At 33.0% G+C, this 17,514-nt stretch overlaps 1 protein-coding gene across 1 annotated transcript in view; it reads left to right on the forward strand.

Moving 5' to 3' along the window:
* Positions 1-334: 334 nt before the first annotated feature.
* Positions 335-17,514, forward strand: part of LOC141284558 (fibroblast growth factor 12-like) — a 22,974-nt gene continuing 5,794 nt past the window's right edge. Inside the window, exons 1-3 of the mRNA XM_073817541.1 lie at positions 335-1,033; positions 3,705-3,815; positions 11,838-11,941. Coding sequence (XP_073673642.1) covers positions 826-1,033; positions 3,705-3,815; positions 11,838-11,941 — 423 coding nt within the window. The 5' untranslated portion in view covers positions 335-825. The remainder of the gene's footprint in view (positions 1,034-3,704; positions 3,816-11,837; positions 11,942-17,514) is intronic.

Raw genomic sequence — 17,514 nt, forward strand, 5'->3', positions numbered from 1 at the left:
CAATCTCACACTCTGAAATGTGAGAGATAAAGTCAGAATTACCAATTTAACATTTTATCCCGTGGGAGAAACAAGCTTCCATACCTCAAGGAAGAGGAGATGCACCACTTACAAACCCATTTTTGTCCAGCAAGTTTTTGTGTTTCTGGTTGTGCTCCCGCTGCGACTATGTCATTTTTCGGGAAGCTGTTGCTTTGACCTCCCCCCTCTGTTCCCAGTCGAGTCGCTCTCCTTCTATCAGACCACACACGCATTACTCCCCCTCCCTGTCTCTCTTTCCCTCAGCATCATTCTGAGCTTCATCTCCTCGGCTGGAATCACACAAGATGCATCTGTAGGCTGAAAATCAGTCTATTGGATTTTCTAAGGCTTTTCCCTGCACCGGATCTCAGATAGACGCTGGAAACGCACTGTGGATGGAACGGAGATGGGATGAGGGCTGTTAAAATCAACATGTTGGGGAGGACGAACCGGACCGTACTGAGGAGAAGTTAAGAAGCGGACGTCGGTCGCTTCATCCGTCTTTTCAGCAGCGGGTTTTGAAGCTCTTCATGTCATGAATAACTGACGCTCCCGTTAGGACTCTCGTTTTCGGACGGTTTCTGTGTTGTTATGTGGTCTAATTGTGCGGTTATGTAACTCTAAGTGCTTTCCGTGGTAGGAAATACCGAGTCTATCGGTATCGCTCATGCTCCGGTGCATGCCTGCACGAGAGACGCGCGCGCGCTCGCTCCCTCGCGCCGGTGCTCCGCATCGTGAATCTGCACCGAATCTGCACGACCGTCCCCGAACCGACCGGACCCGCGTCCCTCCCTCTCCTGTGAGATGGCCGCGGCGATCGCCAGCTCGCTCATCCGACAGAAACGCCAGGCGCGCGAGTCAAACAGCGAACGAGCGGCGTCCAGCAAGCGCCGCTCCAGTCCCGGTAAAGAGCCCTCCGGCAAAGGCTCCCTGTGCGAGCGGCACCTGTTCGGACTCTTTGGTAAAGTCCGATTCTGCAGCGGGAAAAAACGACCCGTGCGCCGGAAACCAGGTCAGTTCATTCACACCTCGCGCGCGCGCACACACACACCTGTGCGCGCGGAGCTCCAGATAAACACGCGCCCGCGCGCTCCTCGCGTGACGATCACCTGTTCGCGCGGACACCAGTGATGGAGAGTTTGATGTTTACATTGATGATCATGCTACATTATGCAATTGCACGTAAGATTTTGCGTCAGTAAACACTTTAAAGTAGTAGATATTGAAAATATTAATTTGATTAAATAATATAAGAGACAAAATATTAATATAGCTGAATATATGATTGTTTTATTGATAACTTTGAATGCATTATATTGTTTAACAGGTAGTTTGTGTACTTTACATACAAAAGATAGATAGACAGATAGATAGGCCACAGTAAACACTTTAAAGTAGTAGAGACTGTATGTATGAATGTATGATTGTTTTGTTAATAACTAACTGCATGATATTGTTTAACAGGTAGTTTGTGTACTTTACATAGATAGATAGATAAGTCACAGCAAACTTTAAAGTATTATTAGACAGCCGTCAAACGATTAATCACGATTAATCGCATCCAAAATAAAAGTTTATGATTACATACTATATGTTATATATAAAATATTTATAAGTCATATTAATTCATTTTAATCTATACATGTATGTGTGTGAATTTATATATACATAATAAATATACACAGTAAACACACATTTAGTATGTAAACATAAACTTTTATTTTTGGATGCGATTAATCGTGATTAATCGTTTGACAGCCCTAATTATTAGATAAAACATATTAATTTAGTTAAATAATAGTATAGATATAAAATATTTATAGTTTGTTTTATTGATAACTTTGCATTATGTTGTTTAACATGTAGTTTATGACAGATACAAATACAAAATATAGATATATTGCAATAAACACCTTAAAATATTAATAGAGTATATACAATTTCAGATCAAATTTAAATAAATACATAAATATATTTAAGTTTTTTTGGTTGATAACTTTGAAAATAAACAGTAAAATATTCATATAGATTGAACATTAATATAGTTATACAATGTTAGATATTACTATAGTTAAATATATAAAAGTGCATTAACATGTATAATTCTTAACAGGGTTATGCAAATGATAAGAAATGCAGATATTTGAATATAATTTAAATATGTATTAAGTTTTAACTTTTGTTTCTATAATGATTAAGTAATGCCATGATGTTTGATGTTATTAATAAATGTCATTATAAAGTGTGAACCTGAACTGCAGCATGCTACTTTATTCTGAATGGTGACAGGTGTGTCTAATTAAATTTAAAATTAATTCATTTCAATTTTATTTGTATTGCTCTTTTCAGATATATGACCTTGGACCACAAAACCAGTCTTAAGTAGCACAGGTATCTTTGTAGCAATATCCCCATAAAAAAAACAAAAACATGTAAGGGTCAAAATGATATATTTTTCTTTTATGCCAAAAGTCATTAGGATATTAAGTAAAGATCATGTTCCATGAACATATTTAGTAAATGTCCTACTGTTTAGTAATATGCATTGCTAAGAACTTTATTTGGACAACTTTAAATATTAAGATTTTTCTGCACCCTTAGATTGCAGATTTTCAAATAGCCGTATGTCATCCAAATATTGTCCTATCCTAACAGACCATACATCAATGGAAAGCTTTTTTATTCAGCAAAAATGTGTCCTTATGACTGGTCCAGGGTCGCATATCAGCTCTTTTTACATATTGTTTTCAAATCAGCTTTACAGAAAATGCTCCATTTCAGTGTTACAATCAAAAACTGTTCAGTTATATATATATATATATATATATATATATATATATATATATATATTAATGTTGACAAAATCTATTCTGTTCTATGTCTGTATCATATTTGACTACTCTTTCCTCTTTTCTCAGCTCATAATGTTCGACTGAGCTCTTCTCAAATGAGAAATAGTACAAGTGTGTCTGTAATTCAAATTTCATTGGTCTTTTTATAGCGCGTGACCTTTTTTAAAAATACTAAATATTGCAGCGAAACACTTGAAAACATGCTGGGAGTGAGACAGTGTCACAGATGTCAGAGCAGAAGGGGAGATGGTTTACTAATGTAATTAGCTAGGTACTAAAACAATTAACACATTTTAATTGGTTTGCAGCACTTGCTGTGTCGGTAACATGACAGGTTCCTTTTTAAATTCATTTGTTAAGAACAACACTAAGCATTATATGATTACAGTTCAGCTTGCATTAGGATGCATCCATCCTACTGAAAGCTTGTGCTTGTTTGTATGTGTGTGATTGGTTTACTTAAAGGTTTTGAGAAGGTTTTTACATTATGAGAACTTTTTAAATTCCAATAAAAATCATTTTGTGTCGTCTAGTTGTTCATAAGCGGATCAGAAGAACCTATAATGTAACATCAGACACTTTATAATCTCCAAAGAACCGTTTAGCTCAACTCAGGAAGCTGAAGTGCACACACTGTAAAAAAAAAACTATTTGTTGAGTCAACTTAAAATGTTAAGTTGTGCTAAGTGACAGCTTAGATATTTGAGTTGATTCAACTTAAAATTTTAAGGCAGCAGGGTAACAAATTATTTTAAGTTGACTCAACAAATTGTTTTTTTGTTGTATTTTTCACAGTGCAGGTTTCATGTTTTTGTGACATGTGTGTTTCAGAGCCTCAGTTGAAGGGGATAGTGACCAGGCTCTTCAGCGAGCAGGGCTTTTACTTGCAAATGCAGCCGGACGGAACCGTCAATGGGACCAAAGATGAAAACAGCGACAACAGTAAGTCTCTCTTTCTGTTTCTAGTGTACTCTGTGTTAGAAACTGATATGCTCTAAAATGCAAAAAGGATCGAAGATGCTTTGGATTTCGGAGGGTGTTAAAGCAGATCTTATATATATATAAATATTACCATTTAAAATGTGATAGACATTTTATAATGTTACAAAAGATTTCTATTTGAAATAAATGCTGTTCTTTTGAACTTTCTATTCATCAAAGAATCCTGACAAATACATTGTATCACAGTTTTCACAAAAATATTGGGCAGCACAACTGTTTTCGACATTGATAATAATCAGAAATGTTTCTTGAGCAGCAAATCAGCATATTAGAATGATTTCTGAAGAATCGTGTGACACTGAAGAGTAATGATGCTGAAAATTCAGCTTTGATCACAGAAATAAATTATATTTTAAAATATATTCACATAGAAAACATTTTTTTGAAGTATTAATAATATTTCACAATATTACTGTTTTTACTGTATTTTTGAACAAATAAATGCGGCCTTGATGAGCAGAAAAGCATTTTAACATAACATTTTACTGACTGTTTTTAATTTGAATATATTTTAAAATATAATTTATTATATATAATAATATTATATTTCAAAGCTGAAATTTTAGCATTATTACTCCAGTCACATGATCCTTCAGAAACCTTTGTAATATTCTGATTTGCTGTTTAGAAAACCATTTTCTTATTATTATGTTGCAAACAGCTGAGTCGATTTTTTTCCAGGTTTCTTTGATGAATAAATAGAAAGTTGAGAACAGCATTTATCTGAAATAAAAAATCTTCTGTAACGTTATAAATGGCTTTATCATCACTTTTGATCAATTTAAAGCATCTTTGCTAAATAAAACTATGAATTTCTCTCATTTCTTTCCAAAAATCTCCTAGCTTTTGGATAGTATAGTGTATAATGTTACAAAAGCTTTTTATTTCACAGAAATGTTGATCTTTGGATCTTTCTATTCATCAAAGAATCCTGAAAAAAATTACTCAACCGTTTTAAATATTCATAGTAATAATAATATTAAAATTTTACTGTTTTTGCCGTAATTTGGGTCAAATAAATTCAGACTTGGTGAGCAAAAGAGACTTCTTAAAAAACATTAAAAATCTTACTGTTCAAAAATGTTTGACTGGTAGTAACAAGAATAAACCAGTTTAAATTACATTGGGGGAATTATTCCAAATTGCTCTCCTTTCTTAATACACATGAAAAATAATTCAAACTTCTTTTACAAGTAACAAAACCATTTACAAAACAAAAAGAAAAAGAAAAAACAGTAAAAAAAAAAAAAGTACAATTTTGTTTTATTTGAAATATTTTCTATTATTTATATTTTAAAATGTAATTTATTCCTATTTAGTTCACACTTTTTTTATATGCATATAATGTTATATTTTTACATCAAGAAATATTAGGCCAGATGCATTACAATAATAAGAATTTTTTATTTTAATATATTTTAAAATGGAATTTATTCCTGTGATTTTAAAGCTGATTTTTTAGCATCATTACTCCAGTCACATGATCCTTCAGAAATCATTCTAATATTCAGATTTGCTGTTCAGAAAAAAATTGTATTATTATTATGTTGAAAACAGCTGAGTAGAATTTTTTTCAGGTTTCTTTGATGAATAGAAAGTTGAGAAGAACAGCATTTATCTGAAACAGAAGTCGTCTCTAACATTTATAAATGTCAATATCAATTCAAAGTTTCTTGAATAGGAATAAAATACATTTTAAAATATATTCAGATAGACATTTATTTTAAATAGTACAAATGTTTAAAAAGTGCTCTGTTTTTGCAAATCAAATAAATGCAGGCTTGGGTTTCTTAAAAAACATTAAAAAAAAAAAACTTTTGACTGGTAGTGTATATAAACCGAACAAGAATAAACCAGTTGAAATTACATTGGGGAATTATTCCAAAATGCCCTCCTTTCTTATTACACACAAAAAATTATTCAAACTTCTTTTACAAGTAACAAAACCATTCACAAAACAAAAACAAAAATTCAAATGTACTGTACATAGATATTTGATTCAAAGTACAGCAAAATTTTACCATTTAAAATATTTTTATTTTATTTTATATTATATATACATTAAAATGATATTTATTCCTATGCAAAAAAATTTTTATTATTATTATCAATATTTAAAATGGTTGAGAACACTTTTTCATATGTATATAATGTTATCATATTTTTAAATCAAGTAAAATTAGGCCAGCTGCATTACAATAATAAGAATTTGAGGGGAAAATGTGTTGAAATGAATCATTTCAATTTGAAAATTATTCATTTCTTTCTATTGATTCTTAGCTGACATGAGCGTATTCTTAATAGAGCAGAGAACCCTCATCACGTGTGTGTTTGTGTGATCTCGCCTGGCCTCACAGTTTGCGTGTATTTCTCAGATCTGCATATGCATTAGTGAGCGTGAACACACACACACACACACACACACACACACATTTCTGAGCTCATCTCCCCGGGGCGCTAGAGAGGGATGTTTGACTTCTAAAGCTCAGGATTTTGGAGCGTTCCATCTCTTTTCCAGCTCGTGTATTCTCTCTCAGTGGTTTGAAGGTGCCCACTCATGTTTTGAATCTCCTCTGAGATGCTTTTGAATCACACAGCCTTCCTCCTTATCTGCTGAAGTCACATTAGCGAGTCCAACAGGCTTAGACACAGGGTCTTTGTGTGACACACGTGAGACACACATTACTGTGTTCAGCCCTCACATTCAATGTTAAACACATGAAATGCACTTTGCATATGATAACATGAGTGAAACAATCAATGAAACTGAAAGTTTTCGTCTCGATTTGATGAAAGATTATAAACAAACACTTCTTTTTACACTTTAACACAATTAAAGACAGTAAATAGCATTAGTTTTGAGTTTAAGGACTTTCAGCAAACATCATTTTATCATTTCGTGTAGCTTTTAAGCTTTGGGGAATTCTCATATTACATAATTACGTTTACTCAACAACTGTGGGCAAACATGTTTTCATCCAAAGTGAGAATATTGATCAGCTAGAGGGTTGAAACACAATATCTGGTCGGCTTCCAGCAAAATGAGGAACAGCTGACGAACAAGCTGAAGCGGAAAGAAACAGAATTGCATGAAATCTTGTTCAGCATGTTGTTCTGTTGTACTCGAGGGGGTGAAATAATTTCTTGCAAATGTCTGTCACTTTATACTACAGGTCAAACACCTGAAATCATTCGTTTTTTGAAAGAAGTCTCACCATGGCTGCATTTATTTGATCAAAAATACAGTAAAAACAGTTCAATATTATTACTGTTTATCTATAGTTCTATCTATAGTTCTATCGTTCTGTTAAGATTTTTTTGAATTTGAATTTTGCTTTGTTGCATTCAAACTTGGATTGTAATTCTGCATCCTATCTATCTATCGTTCTATCATTCCATCTGTCCTTCTTTCGTTCTATCACTTATCTATCGTTCTATCTGAATTTTGAATTTTAAATTCCAATTTTGCTGTTATATTTAAATTTGAATTGTAATTCTGCATCCTATCTATCCATCTATCTATTGTTCTATCATTCTATCTGTCATTCTATCACTTATCTATCGTTCTATCTGTTGTTCTAACTTTTGAATTTCAAATTCCAATTTTGCTGTGATGTTTACATTTGAATTGTAATTCCGCATTCTGTTTTTCTGTCGTTCTATCATTCTCTCGTTCTAAGATTTTTTTTTTGAATTTCAAATTTGAATTTTGCTTTGTTACATTCAAATTTGAATTGTAATTCTGCATCCTATCTATCCATCTATCTATTGTTCTATCATTCTATCTGTCATTCTATTATTCTATCACTTATCTATAGTTCTATCTGTTGTTCTATTTGAATTTTGAATTTTAAATTCCAATTTTGCTGTTATATTTAAATTTGAATTCTGCATTCTGTTTTTCTATCGTTCTGTCGTTCTATCTATCATTCTATTGTTCTATCATTCTCTCGTTCTAAGATTTTATGTATGGTTTTGTTCTGTTGTACTTGTTAAAACGTTCCTTGCAAATGTCTGTCTGTCACTTTATACTACAGGTCAGACATCTGAAATCATTCATTTTTTTGAAAGAAGTCTCACCAAGGCTGCATTTATTTGATCAAAAATACAGTAAAACAGTTAAATATTATTACAGTTTAAAATAGCTGTCTTCTATGTAAAAATATTTTAAAATGGAATTTGTTTTTGTGATCAAAGCTGAATTTTCAGCAACATTACTCCAGTCTTCAGTGTCACGTGATCATTCATAAATCATTCTAATATACTGATTTGCTGTTCAAGAAACATTTCAAATTATCAGTGTTGAAAACAGTGATACATTTTTTTTTTTTGGATTGACAGATGAATAGAAAGTTCAAAAGAACAGCATTTGTTTGAAATAGCAAAGACTTTCATAATGTTACAAAAGATTTGTATCACTTTTGATCAATTGAATGCATCCTCACGCAATAAAAGCAGCACTGTTTTCAACATTGATAATTAGAAATGTGTCTTGAGCAGCAAATCAGCATATTAGAATGATCTTTGTAGAATCATGTAACACTGGAGACTGGAGTAATGGTGCTGAAAATTCAGCTTTGCATCACAGCAATCAATTACATTTTACTGTATATTCACATTTTTTTATTTCTAACAATATTTGATAATTTTACAGTTTTTACTGTATTTTTTATCAAATAATTGCAGACTTGGTCAGCAGAAGAGACTTCATTTAAAAAACACTTTATAAAATCACAATCATTCCAAACTTTTGACTGATAATGTATTTATGTTGTAAAATTACGTCGTATAGAATATGTTTCTCATGACATGAATATCGCTGTAAACATGAAATCTCTCTCATATTCTGCTCTCAATCCCACACGAACACACTCATCCCTTGTTCTGGTTCTCTGATCTCTCCTCCCCCTCCATCCCTCCGTTATCCTGCTGCACTCCTCCGCTGCTCCTGTTTTTTCTCTCCTCTGGGTTTTTTCCCTCCTGTCGATTTTTACGGACTGCAACTGAATCAGCAGCAACGTTACGAGTGTTTGAAAGCGTCCTCTGACACTCGGTAGATTCATTTCGCTCTCTTTTTCATTCCATCCCATGGTTCTCTGTTCGATATTGTGTTACATCTGAAACATCTGCTCTAAGACCCTGAGAAACGAACTAATTTTTCACATTTTCTCTTACATTTGAATTGTAATTCTGCATTGTTTTTCTTTCTACAGTGAGGAAAAAATTATTTGATCCCCTGCTGATTTTGTATGTTTGCCACTAACAAAGAAATAATCAGTCTATAATTTTAACAGAAGGTTTATTTGAACAGTGTGAGACAGAATAACAACAATTAAAAAAAAAAAGTTATAAATTGATTTGCATTTTAATGAGTGAAATAAGTATTTGATCCCCTATCAGTCAGCAAGATTTCTGTCTCCCAGGTGTCAAGGAGCTGAGATTAGAGCACTCTCTTAAAGGGAGTGCTCCTAATCTCAGTTTGTTACCTGTATAAAAGACACCTGTCCACAAAAGCAATCAATCAACCAGATTCCAAACTCTCCACCATGGCCAAGACCAAAGAGATGTCCAAGGATGTCAGGAACAAGACCTACACAAGATCGTCGCCAAGCAGTGAGAAGGTGACAACAGTTGGTGCGATTATTTGCAAATGGAAGAAACTGTCAATCTTCCTCGTTCTGGGGCTCCATGCAAGATCTCACCTCGTGGAGTTTCAATAATCATGAGAAAGCTGAGGAATCAGCCCAGAACTACACAGGAGGATCTTGTCAATTATCACAAAGCAGTTGGGACCATAGTCAGCAAGAAAACAATTGGTAACACACTATGCCATGAAGGACTGAAATCCCGCAGGGCCCTGCTCAAGAAATCACATGTACAGGCCCAATGAACATCTGAATGATTCAGAGGAGAACTGGGTGGAATTGTCGTGGTCAGATGAGACCAAAATCCAGCTCTTTGGCATCAACTCAACTCTCCGTGTTTGGAGGAGGAGGAATGCTGCCTATGACCCCAAGAACACCATCCCCACTATCAAACATGGAGGAAAAACCATTATGCTTTGGGGGTGTTTTTTTTTCTAAGGGGACAGGACAACTGCTCCACATCAAAGGGACGATGGATGGGGCCATGCACCATCAAATCTTGGGTGAGAACCTCATTCCCTTATTGAAAATAGGACAATGACCTAAAACACACGGCCAAGGCAACAAAGGAGGTTGCCAAACGTCAGCCTTGAAACCTTAATGACTTGGAGAGGATCTGCAAAGAGGAGTGGGATAAAATCCCTGAGATGTGTGCAAACCTGGTGGACAACTACAAGAAACATCTGACCTCTTGCCAACAAGGGTTTTGCCACCAAGTACTAAGTCATGTTTTGCAAACGGGATCAAATACATTGAAATGCAAATCGATTTATAGCGTTGACATGCATTTTTATCTATCTATCTATCTATCTATCTATCTATCTATCTATCTATCTATCTATCTATCTATCTATCTATCTATCTATCTATCTATCTATCTATCTATCTATCTATCTATCTATCGTTCTATCCTTCTATCCTTCTATCGTTCTATCTATCTATCTATCTATCTATCTATCTATCTATCTATCTATCTATCTATCTATCTATCTATCTATCTATCTATCTATCTATCTATCTTTCTATTGTTTTATCTATCTATCTATCTATCTATCTATCTATCTATCTATCTATCTATCGTTCTATCGTTCTATCGTTCTATCGTTCTATCTATCTATCTATCTATCTATCTATCTATCTATCTATCTATCTATCTATCTATCGTTCTATCCTTCTATCTATCTATCTATCTATCTATCTATCTATCTATCTATCTATCTATCTATCTATCTATCTATCTATTGTTTTATCTATCTATCTATCTATCTATCTATCTATCTATCTATCTATCTATCTATCTATCTATCTATCGTTCTATCGTTCTATCTATCTATCTATCTATCTATCTATCTATCTATCTATCTATCTATCTATCTATCTATCTATCTATCTATCTATCTATCTATCTATCGTTCTATCGTTCTATCTATCTATCTATCTATCTATCTATCTATCTATCTATCTATCGTTCTATCGTTTTATCTATCTATCTATCTATCTATCTATCTATCTATCTATCTATCTATCTATCTATCTATCTATCTATCTATCTTTCTATCTTTCTATCTATCTATCTATCTATCTATCTATCTATCTATCTATCTATCTATCTATCTATCTATCGTTCTATCGTTCTATCGTTCTATCTATCTATCTATCTATCTATCTATCTATCTATCTATCTATCTTTCTATTGTTTTATCTATCTATCTATCTATCTATCTATCTATCTATCTATCTATCTATCGTTCTATCGTTCTATCGTTCTATCTATCTATCTATCTATCTATCTATCTATCTATCTATCTATCTATCTATCTATCTATCCAGCTATCCATCTATCCATCTATCTATCTATCGTTCTATCGTTCTATCTATCTATCGTTCTATCCATCCATCGTTCTATCCATCCATCGTTCTATCATCCATCGTTCTATCCACCCATTGTTCTATCCATCCATCCATCCATCCATCCATCCATCCATCCATCATTCTATATTTTGTTCTATCTGAATTTTGAATTTCAAATTTGAATTTTGCTGTTACATTTCAATTTGAATTGTAATTCTGCATCCTATTTGCTCCTTCAGTGTAAATGCATTAATTTAACAGGAATTCCCAATTAAATTCAAAATGGTGCACAACCAAATATTGTTATCAACCAAAATACTGTGTCTTTTTATTCATTTTTTTCCCCAAGAAATTTGAAGAGAAAATTTTGAGACTCTAGATGGAACATACCTAAGAACTCCACCAAGTCTCCAGAGCAGCATCAGAGCAGTAAGATGTTGTTGTTGTTGTTGTTGTTGTGTTTCAGCTCTGTTTAATCTGATCCCGGTGGGTTTGCGGGTCGTGGCGATACAGGGCGTGAAAGCCGGACTCTACGTGGCCATGAATGGAGAGGGTTTCCTCTACTCCTCGGTAAGAAAGTCCTCCTCACATCTGTGTGTGTGTTGATGCGGGTGTGTGTGGATCATGTCTGCTTTATCTGAAATTCACCGCTTTTCATGTGATCATACAATCTGTTTTGTTTCTTTTCTCTGTAGCGTTTGTCGGGGTATGTACTATTACACAATTTTGGTGTAGTGTGTGTGTATTATTGTGCGTTTGTGAGTATGTGAGTGTGTGTGTGTGTGTGTTGTGGAAAGCAGGACAGGCTGTCATTGTGTCACGGTTGTGATGTTTTGTGTTTTGGTGTGTTTTTACAGGTTGAATTGTGTGATATTATGTGTGTGAATATATTGTTTGTATTGAGGAGGTGTGGTTTGTGTTTTGTTGGATTTATTGCAAGTCAGAGCATCAATATTGTAATAAAAATGATTGACATTTTTATTATTGCCAACAGCTGTTTACATATGGGAGGACCAAATCTGCAAAAATTAAAAGTAATTAAATGCATAAAATGTAAAAATAGGAAATTAAAATACTTAAGTTCTTAAATTTTGTCACTTATTTTTCCTTAATTATGTTTTATATAAGTGTAATACTGCTTTAAAATGTTGTTGTTTTTCCAGAAAAATATTACAAAGTTTTCTGTTTAATTTTATTGCATTTTTGTTTTCGTTTTTCTGAGCAAAAAATAAATATCGTACATTTTTCCCTAATTTGCAGAAGGCACCCATTAAAATGTCATTCAGTGTAACAATCTTGTCTGGCATATTTACAACAATTTAAATTACTTTTTAATTATACTATTATACATAAATGTATTACATATTACAAGAGGAATTATTTTCACCCCAAATACTAATTATTTCAGTTTTTTACTTATTTAAAACACAATAAAATTGAATATGCTCCCTTATTCTTTTATATATTTTAATATGCACAAGTCAGAATAAGCATGTTTGAATGTTTACATAAATATTATATAAATTACAATATAACATTATTTCAACCAAATTTTGACCTTTTATTCTACAAAAAATATTTGAAACCTTAAAAGTAGACACTTTACTTACATTTAATGTGCTTTGACTTTGACCCATATATATTTTTCTTTGCTTTTATTATTGCTTATATTCTGTCATTTATTTTTGAAATGCATTTATTTATTCCCACATGTATTTACATCCATGTTTATTTATCTATTTTTAATTTTTGCAGGTTTTGTCCTTCTTGCTATCTATATCTATTTTGATTTTTTGATTTTTGTCTTGCATTAATATCAAATATTTGTTAATTAAGAGAAATGCTGGAAATTGAGTAAAATGCACACTGTAAATATTGGTCTGAAACTAAAGAATAGTTCAAATTTTGCCTTCGTCTTTGGTAAAGTTGGTTTGTTTTTGTAGTGATGCTCCTGTGGTTTCTTGTGATGTTAAGCTTTTATGTTTCTGGATGTGTTCAGTGCAGAAAATACAAGTCAAAGGATAGATTTTAATGCTAGCTTTCTTTCATGTAGTCTAAAACACAACAGCGAGAAGGTTCTGGAAGCGGCAGTCATGTGATGGAGAGAGTGAGTCTCTGCTCCTGTCTACATTCATAATTCACAGACTTGTTCTATTAAAATTTCAAGTGTAGCTCCTGAACTACATTGATTCACAAAGAAAGCAAGCCGTGTAACGGTGTTTTTAGACACACACACACACACAAGGCCATCTCTGCTGTCAGTTTGCTCTGAAGTTCAGTGTGAAAGGACTTTAAATCTCATGACAGCAGTATGGGCCACTCTCATGACTCAGCTGTAAGTAAAAATGGCATTTGAAATCTCCATTGCAAAACAATTTTAGCAGCAGCCCGGCCCGCAAGAAAGAAAAGGTTTTAGAATTCATACCGCTGTCATTTTACAAAGTTCTGCACATTTTCTGTTGATTTCTTAAATATTTCATGTGATCTGATGATGCTTTCAGCAATTAGAGTCTTGTTCATTTAATTTTTTACTACATTTAAATTCATTTTTTAAAAATTGGCAGATTTTAGCTTAACATCAGCGGAAAATACGGGGCCTTGCAAAAGTATTCATTTTTTCACATTTTGTTTTGTTGCAGCATTATGTTAAACTGCTTTTAATTCGTTTTTCCCCTCATCAGTTTACACTCCATGCACCATAATAATGACAAAGCAAAAACCAGATTTGCAAATTTGACAAATTTATTAAAAGTAAAACACTGAAATAGTTACATTGCATAAGTATTCATACCCTCAACTCAGTACAATAGTTGAAGCACCTTTACAGCCTCAAGTCTTTTTGGGTCTGATGTGACAAGCTTTGCACATCTGCATTTGGCAATTATCTGCCATTCTTTGCCTCACCTTTTCACCTCTCCATCTCTGTCAGCTTGGATGGGGCGGGCAGACATTTTCTAGAGTCCTAGTTGTTCCAATCGTCTTCCATTGTGGATAATGGAGACTACATGCTTCTGTGAACCTTCAATGCAGCAGATGTTTTTCTGAACTTTTCCCTCGATCATTGCCTTAACGCAAGTCTGTCACTGAGCTCTACAGGCAGTTATCTTGACCTCAGGACTTGGTTTTTGCTCTGATATGCATTTTCAGCTGTTAGACCTTTTCTGAGAGGTGTGTGCCTTTCTAAATCAGACTCATTCAAATGAATTTGCCACAGTTTAACTCCACTCCAAGTGTAGTAACATCTAGAAACAATATGAATGCTACTGAGCTAAATTTCGAGTGTCCCAGAAAAGGGTATGAATACTTATGCAACGGGATCTTTTCAGTTTTTTATTTTTAATAAATTTGCACAAATGTTAAAAACCTATTTTTTGCTTTGCCATTATGGAGTAGGGAGTGTAGATTGATGTGGGAAAAAACAAGTTTGTTCCTAACAGACTGTAATAAATTGTTGACCTGGAAATGGAACTTTTAGAGGTTTTTCACAAATTCCAAATACTTTGAATCAAATGTTCAGTTAAATTTTAAAAACCCTTTTTGAAAAATGTGAGTGGAAAAATACTTCTGAGAAAGTACAGCATCATTGTTGTGTCGTTGCAGCTTGATCTTTTATGCATTATGACTCATACAGACTGAACTTATAGAAATGCATATTAATGAAAGTTTATATTGGGTGTTATGTGTGTCAAGATCAGCTGTTCTGGATGTTGTTCTATCTTTGGGGTGAGAAAGTGTTAATTAACTCAGTTTTAGTGTGATAATGAACTTCTGCCAAAGTGTGACAGTCAATGCGTGTGTGTTTCTTTGTCTGGGTGTGTGTTTGTTGTAATGCAGTAAGTGTGTATGCAAGAAATAATTGACAATTGATTGAAAATTGACGTAATTGATGTTTAGTTTTATGAAGAATTCCGCAGTGCAATGCAAAATAACAGTTTGTGTTTACTATAACATATACATTATAGCACTAATAAAATGATTTTGTGGTCAAGTAAATAGTACAGAAAAACAAATGTGATTTCTACATTAAATAATTGAGTTCAGACAACAATTAAAAATAAATAAATTCAATATTAGTACTTAATTTAAGCTTGTAGAATTTAACATTTTAACTTATAAGTAGGCTATATTTTACTTGGAATTGTTTGTTATTTTTACAAAGATTGTTTAAGTAAATATCAAAGTCATGATCCCATTGTTCCCATCATGCACTTGGGCATGAATAAATAATAAGGTAAATTTTTTTTTGCTGTTTTCGAGATGTATTTACACTGATTTATGGTTGCTTTTGTTGTTAGGTTAAATAACTTGCTGTTTTGTCACATCTAGAATTCATTTTCAACCCAAATGGCCCATTCATACTCAAAAAACTATTCACTGAGGTCTCTGTGTTCATTTGGTTAGTAACTACATTGACTCAACATATAACCCTAAAAACAATAAGGCCTTTCGTCTACTTCCTTACGTACATGTTTGTAAGTGAAACATGCTTTAATGGACTGCAGAGTAAACTTAAAATAATTAAGTAGAAATTACTCATCAAACTCTAACTGCACATTAAATTTACTTATTTCCTTTGCTAATTTTACTTAAATTAGTTAAGTAGATTTTACTTAATTCCATACTTAAATTTTACTTAAAAAATGTGCGTTTAAAATAAAAATTAAGTAAATTTACTTATTGCTTTTTTCAGTGAGGGTCATTCTGTGTCAAATCAGCCAAATTTCCAAAACTTCCCAGGCTCAAATTTTTGATTTTGCTAATATTTATTCTGAAGAAAGATAGACATGTATAGTGATGAAAGCCAAAATATTAAATGTAACGGATGAATATTTACTGAGAAATCCACTATTTTGTAGAGGGAGGTCAAAATGGCAGTTTTCACCTTAGATTCAGAGTCAAGTTACAGGGGGGTAAAAATTACTATAGAAAGATGGCAGCATCATTATCTTATTTTCACACAGAGATTGGTAGCTCTATTAGTAAAATCTGTTGACTTTAGCAATCCTTGTTGCATTATGTGCCAATGGTGACCATTCAAAAATGGAAAATCAGCACTTTTAAAGTTTTTCTCCAAAGTTTGCATGCCTGTAACTCAATAAGTTTTAAAGATATTTTAATGCCCTTTTCGATATTGGGTCTTAACAAACTTTAATTTTGCCATCTTTATTTTTAATGCCCTATGAGATTTGGTTCCAGAGATATTGGAATTTTAATATGGCTCGGGGTGTAAATCATTAAAATGTACACATTTTCAGTGGTCAAAAACCAAATGTGGGTCAATTTGCAAAAATATGATACTTCTTTATTCTGACGAAAGATAGACATGTATAGTGATGAAAGCCAAAATATTAAATGTAATGGATGAATATTTACTGAGAAATTCACTATTTTGTAGAGGGAGGTCAAAATGGCAATTTTCACCTTAGATTCAGAGTCAAGTTACAGGAGGGTAAAAATGACTATAGAAAGATGGCAGCATTATTATCTTATTTTCACACAGAGATTGGTAGCTCTATTAGTAAAATCTGTTGACTTTAGCAATCCTTGTTGCATTATGTGCCAATGGTGACCATTCAAAAATGGGGAATCACTACTTTTCAAGCTTTTCTCCGAAGTTTGCATACATGTAACTCAAGAAGTATTAAAGATATTTTAATGCCCTTTTAGATATTGGGTCGTAACAAACTTTCCTTATGGCATCTTCATTTTTAATACCCTATGAGATTTGCTTCCAGAGATATTGGAACTTCAATATGGCTCCAGGAGTAAATCATTAAAATGTACACATTTTCAGTGGTGAAAAACCAAATGTGGGTCAGTTTGAAAAAATACAAGACTTATTTTCTTTTAAAAAGGAATGTCTAAAAAAAAAAGTATGTTAAAACTAGAGCTGTATCTTGTTTCTTTCTGTCAAGACAACTGCATTGAACATACCAGTCTGAGTGCCAAAAATATTCTTTTTCCAAAGTTCACGTGCCTATAACTCCAGAAGTATTAAATATATCACAATATGATTTTAGATTCTAGTTCTTCATAAACTTTTCTTTTAGAATCTTAGGGGATCTCAGTGAGGCTGCATGTCCAGATTGTTAAATATTACTCATTTTCAGTGGTTGAAAACCAAATGTTGTTCTATTTGTATA

The sequence above is a fragment of the Garra rufa genome, chromosome 14, assembly GCF_049309525.1.
Source record: "Garra rufa chromosome 14, GarRuf1.0, whole genome shotgun sequence".
Classification (NCBI taxonomy): domain Eukaryota; kingdom Metazoa; phylum Chordata; class Actinopteri; order Cypriniformes; family Cyprinidae; genus Garra; species Garra rufa.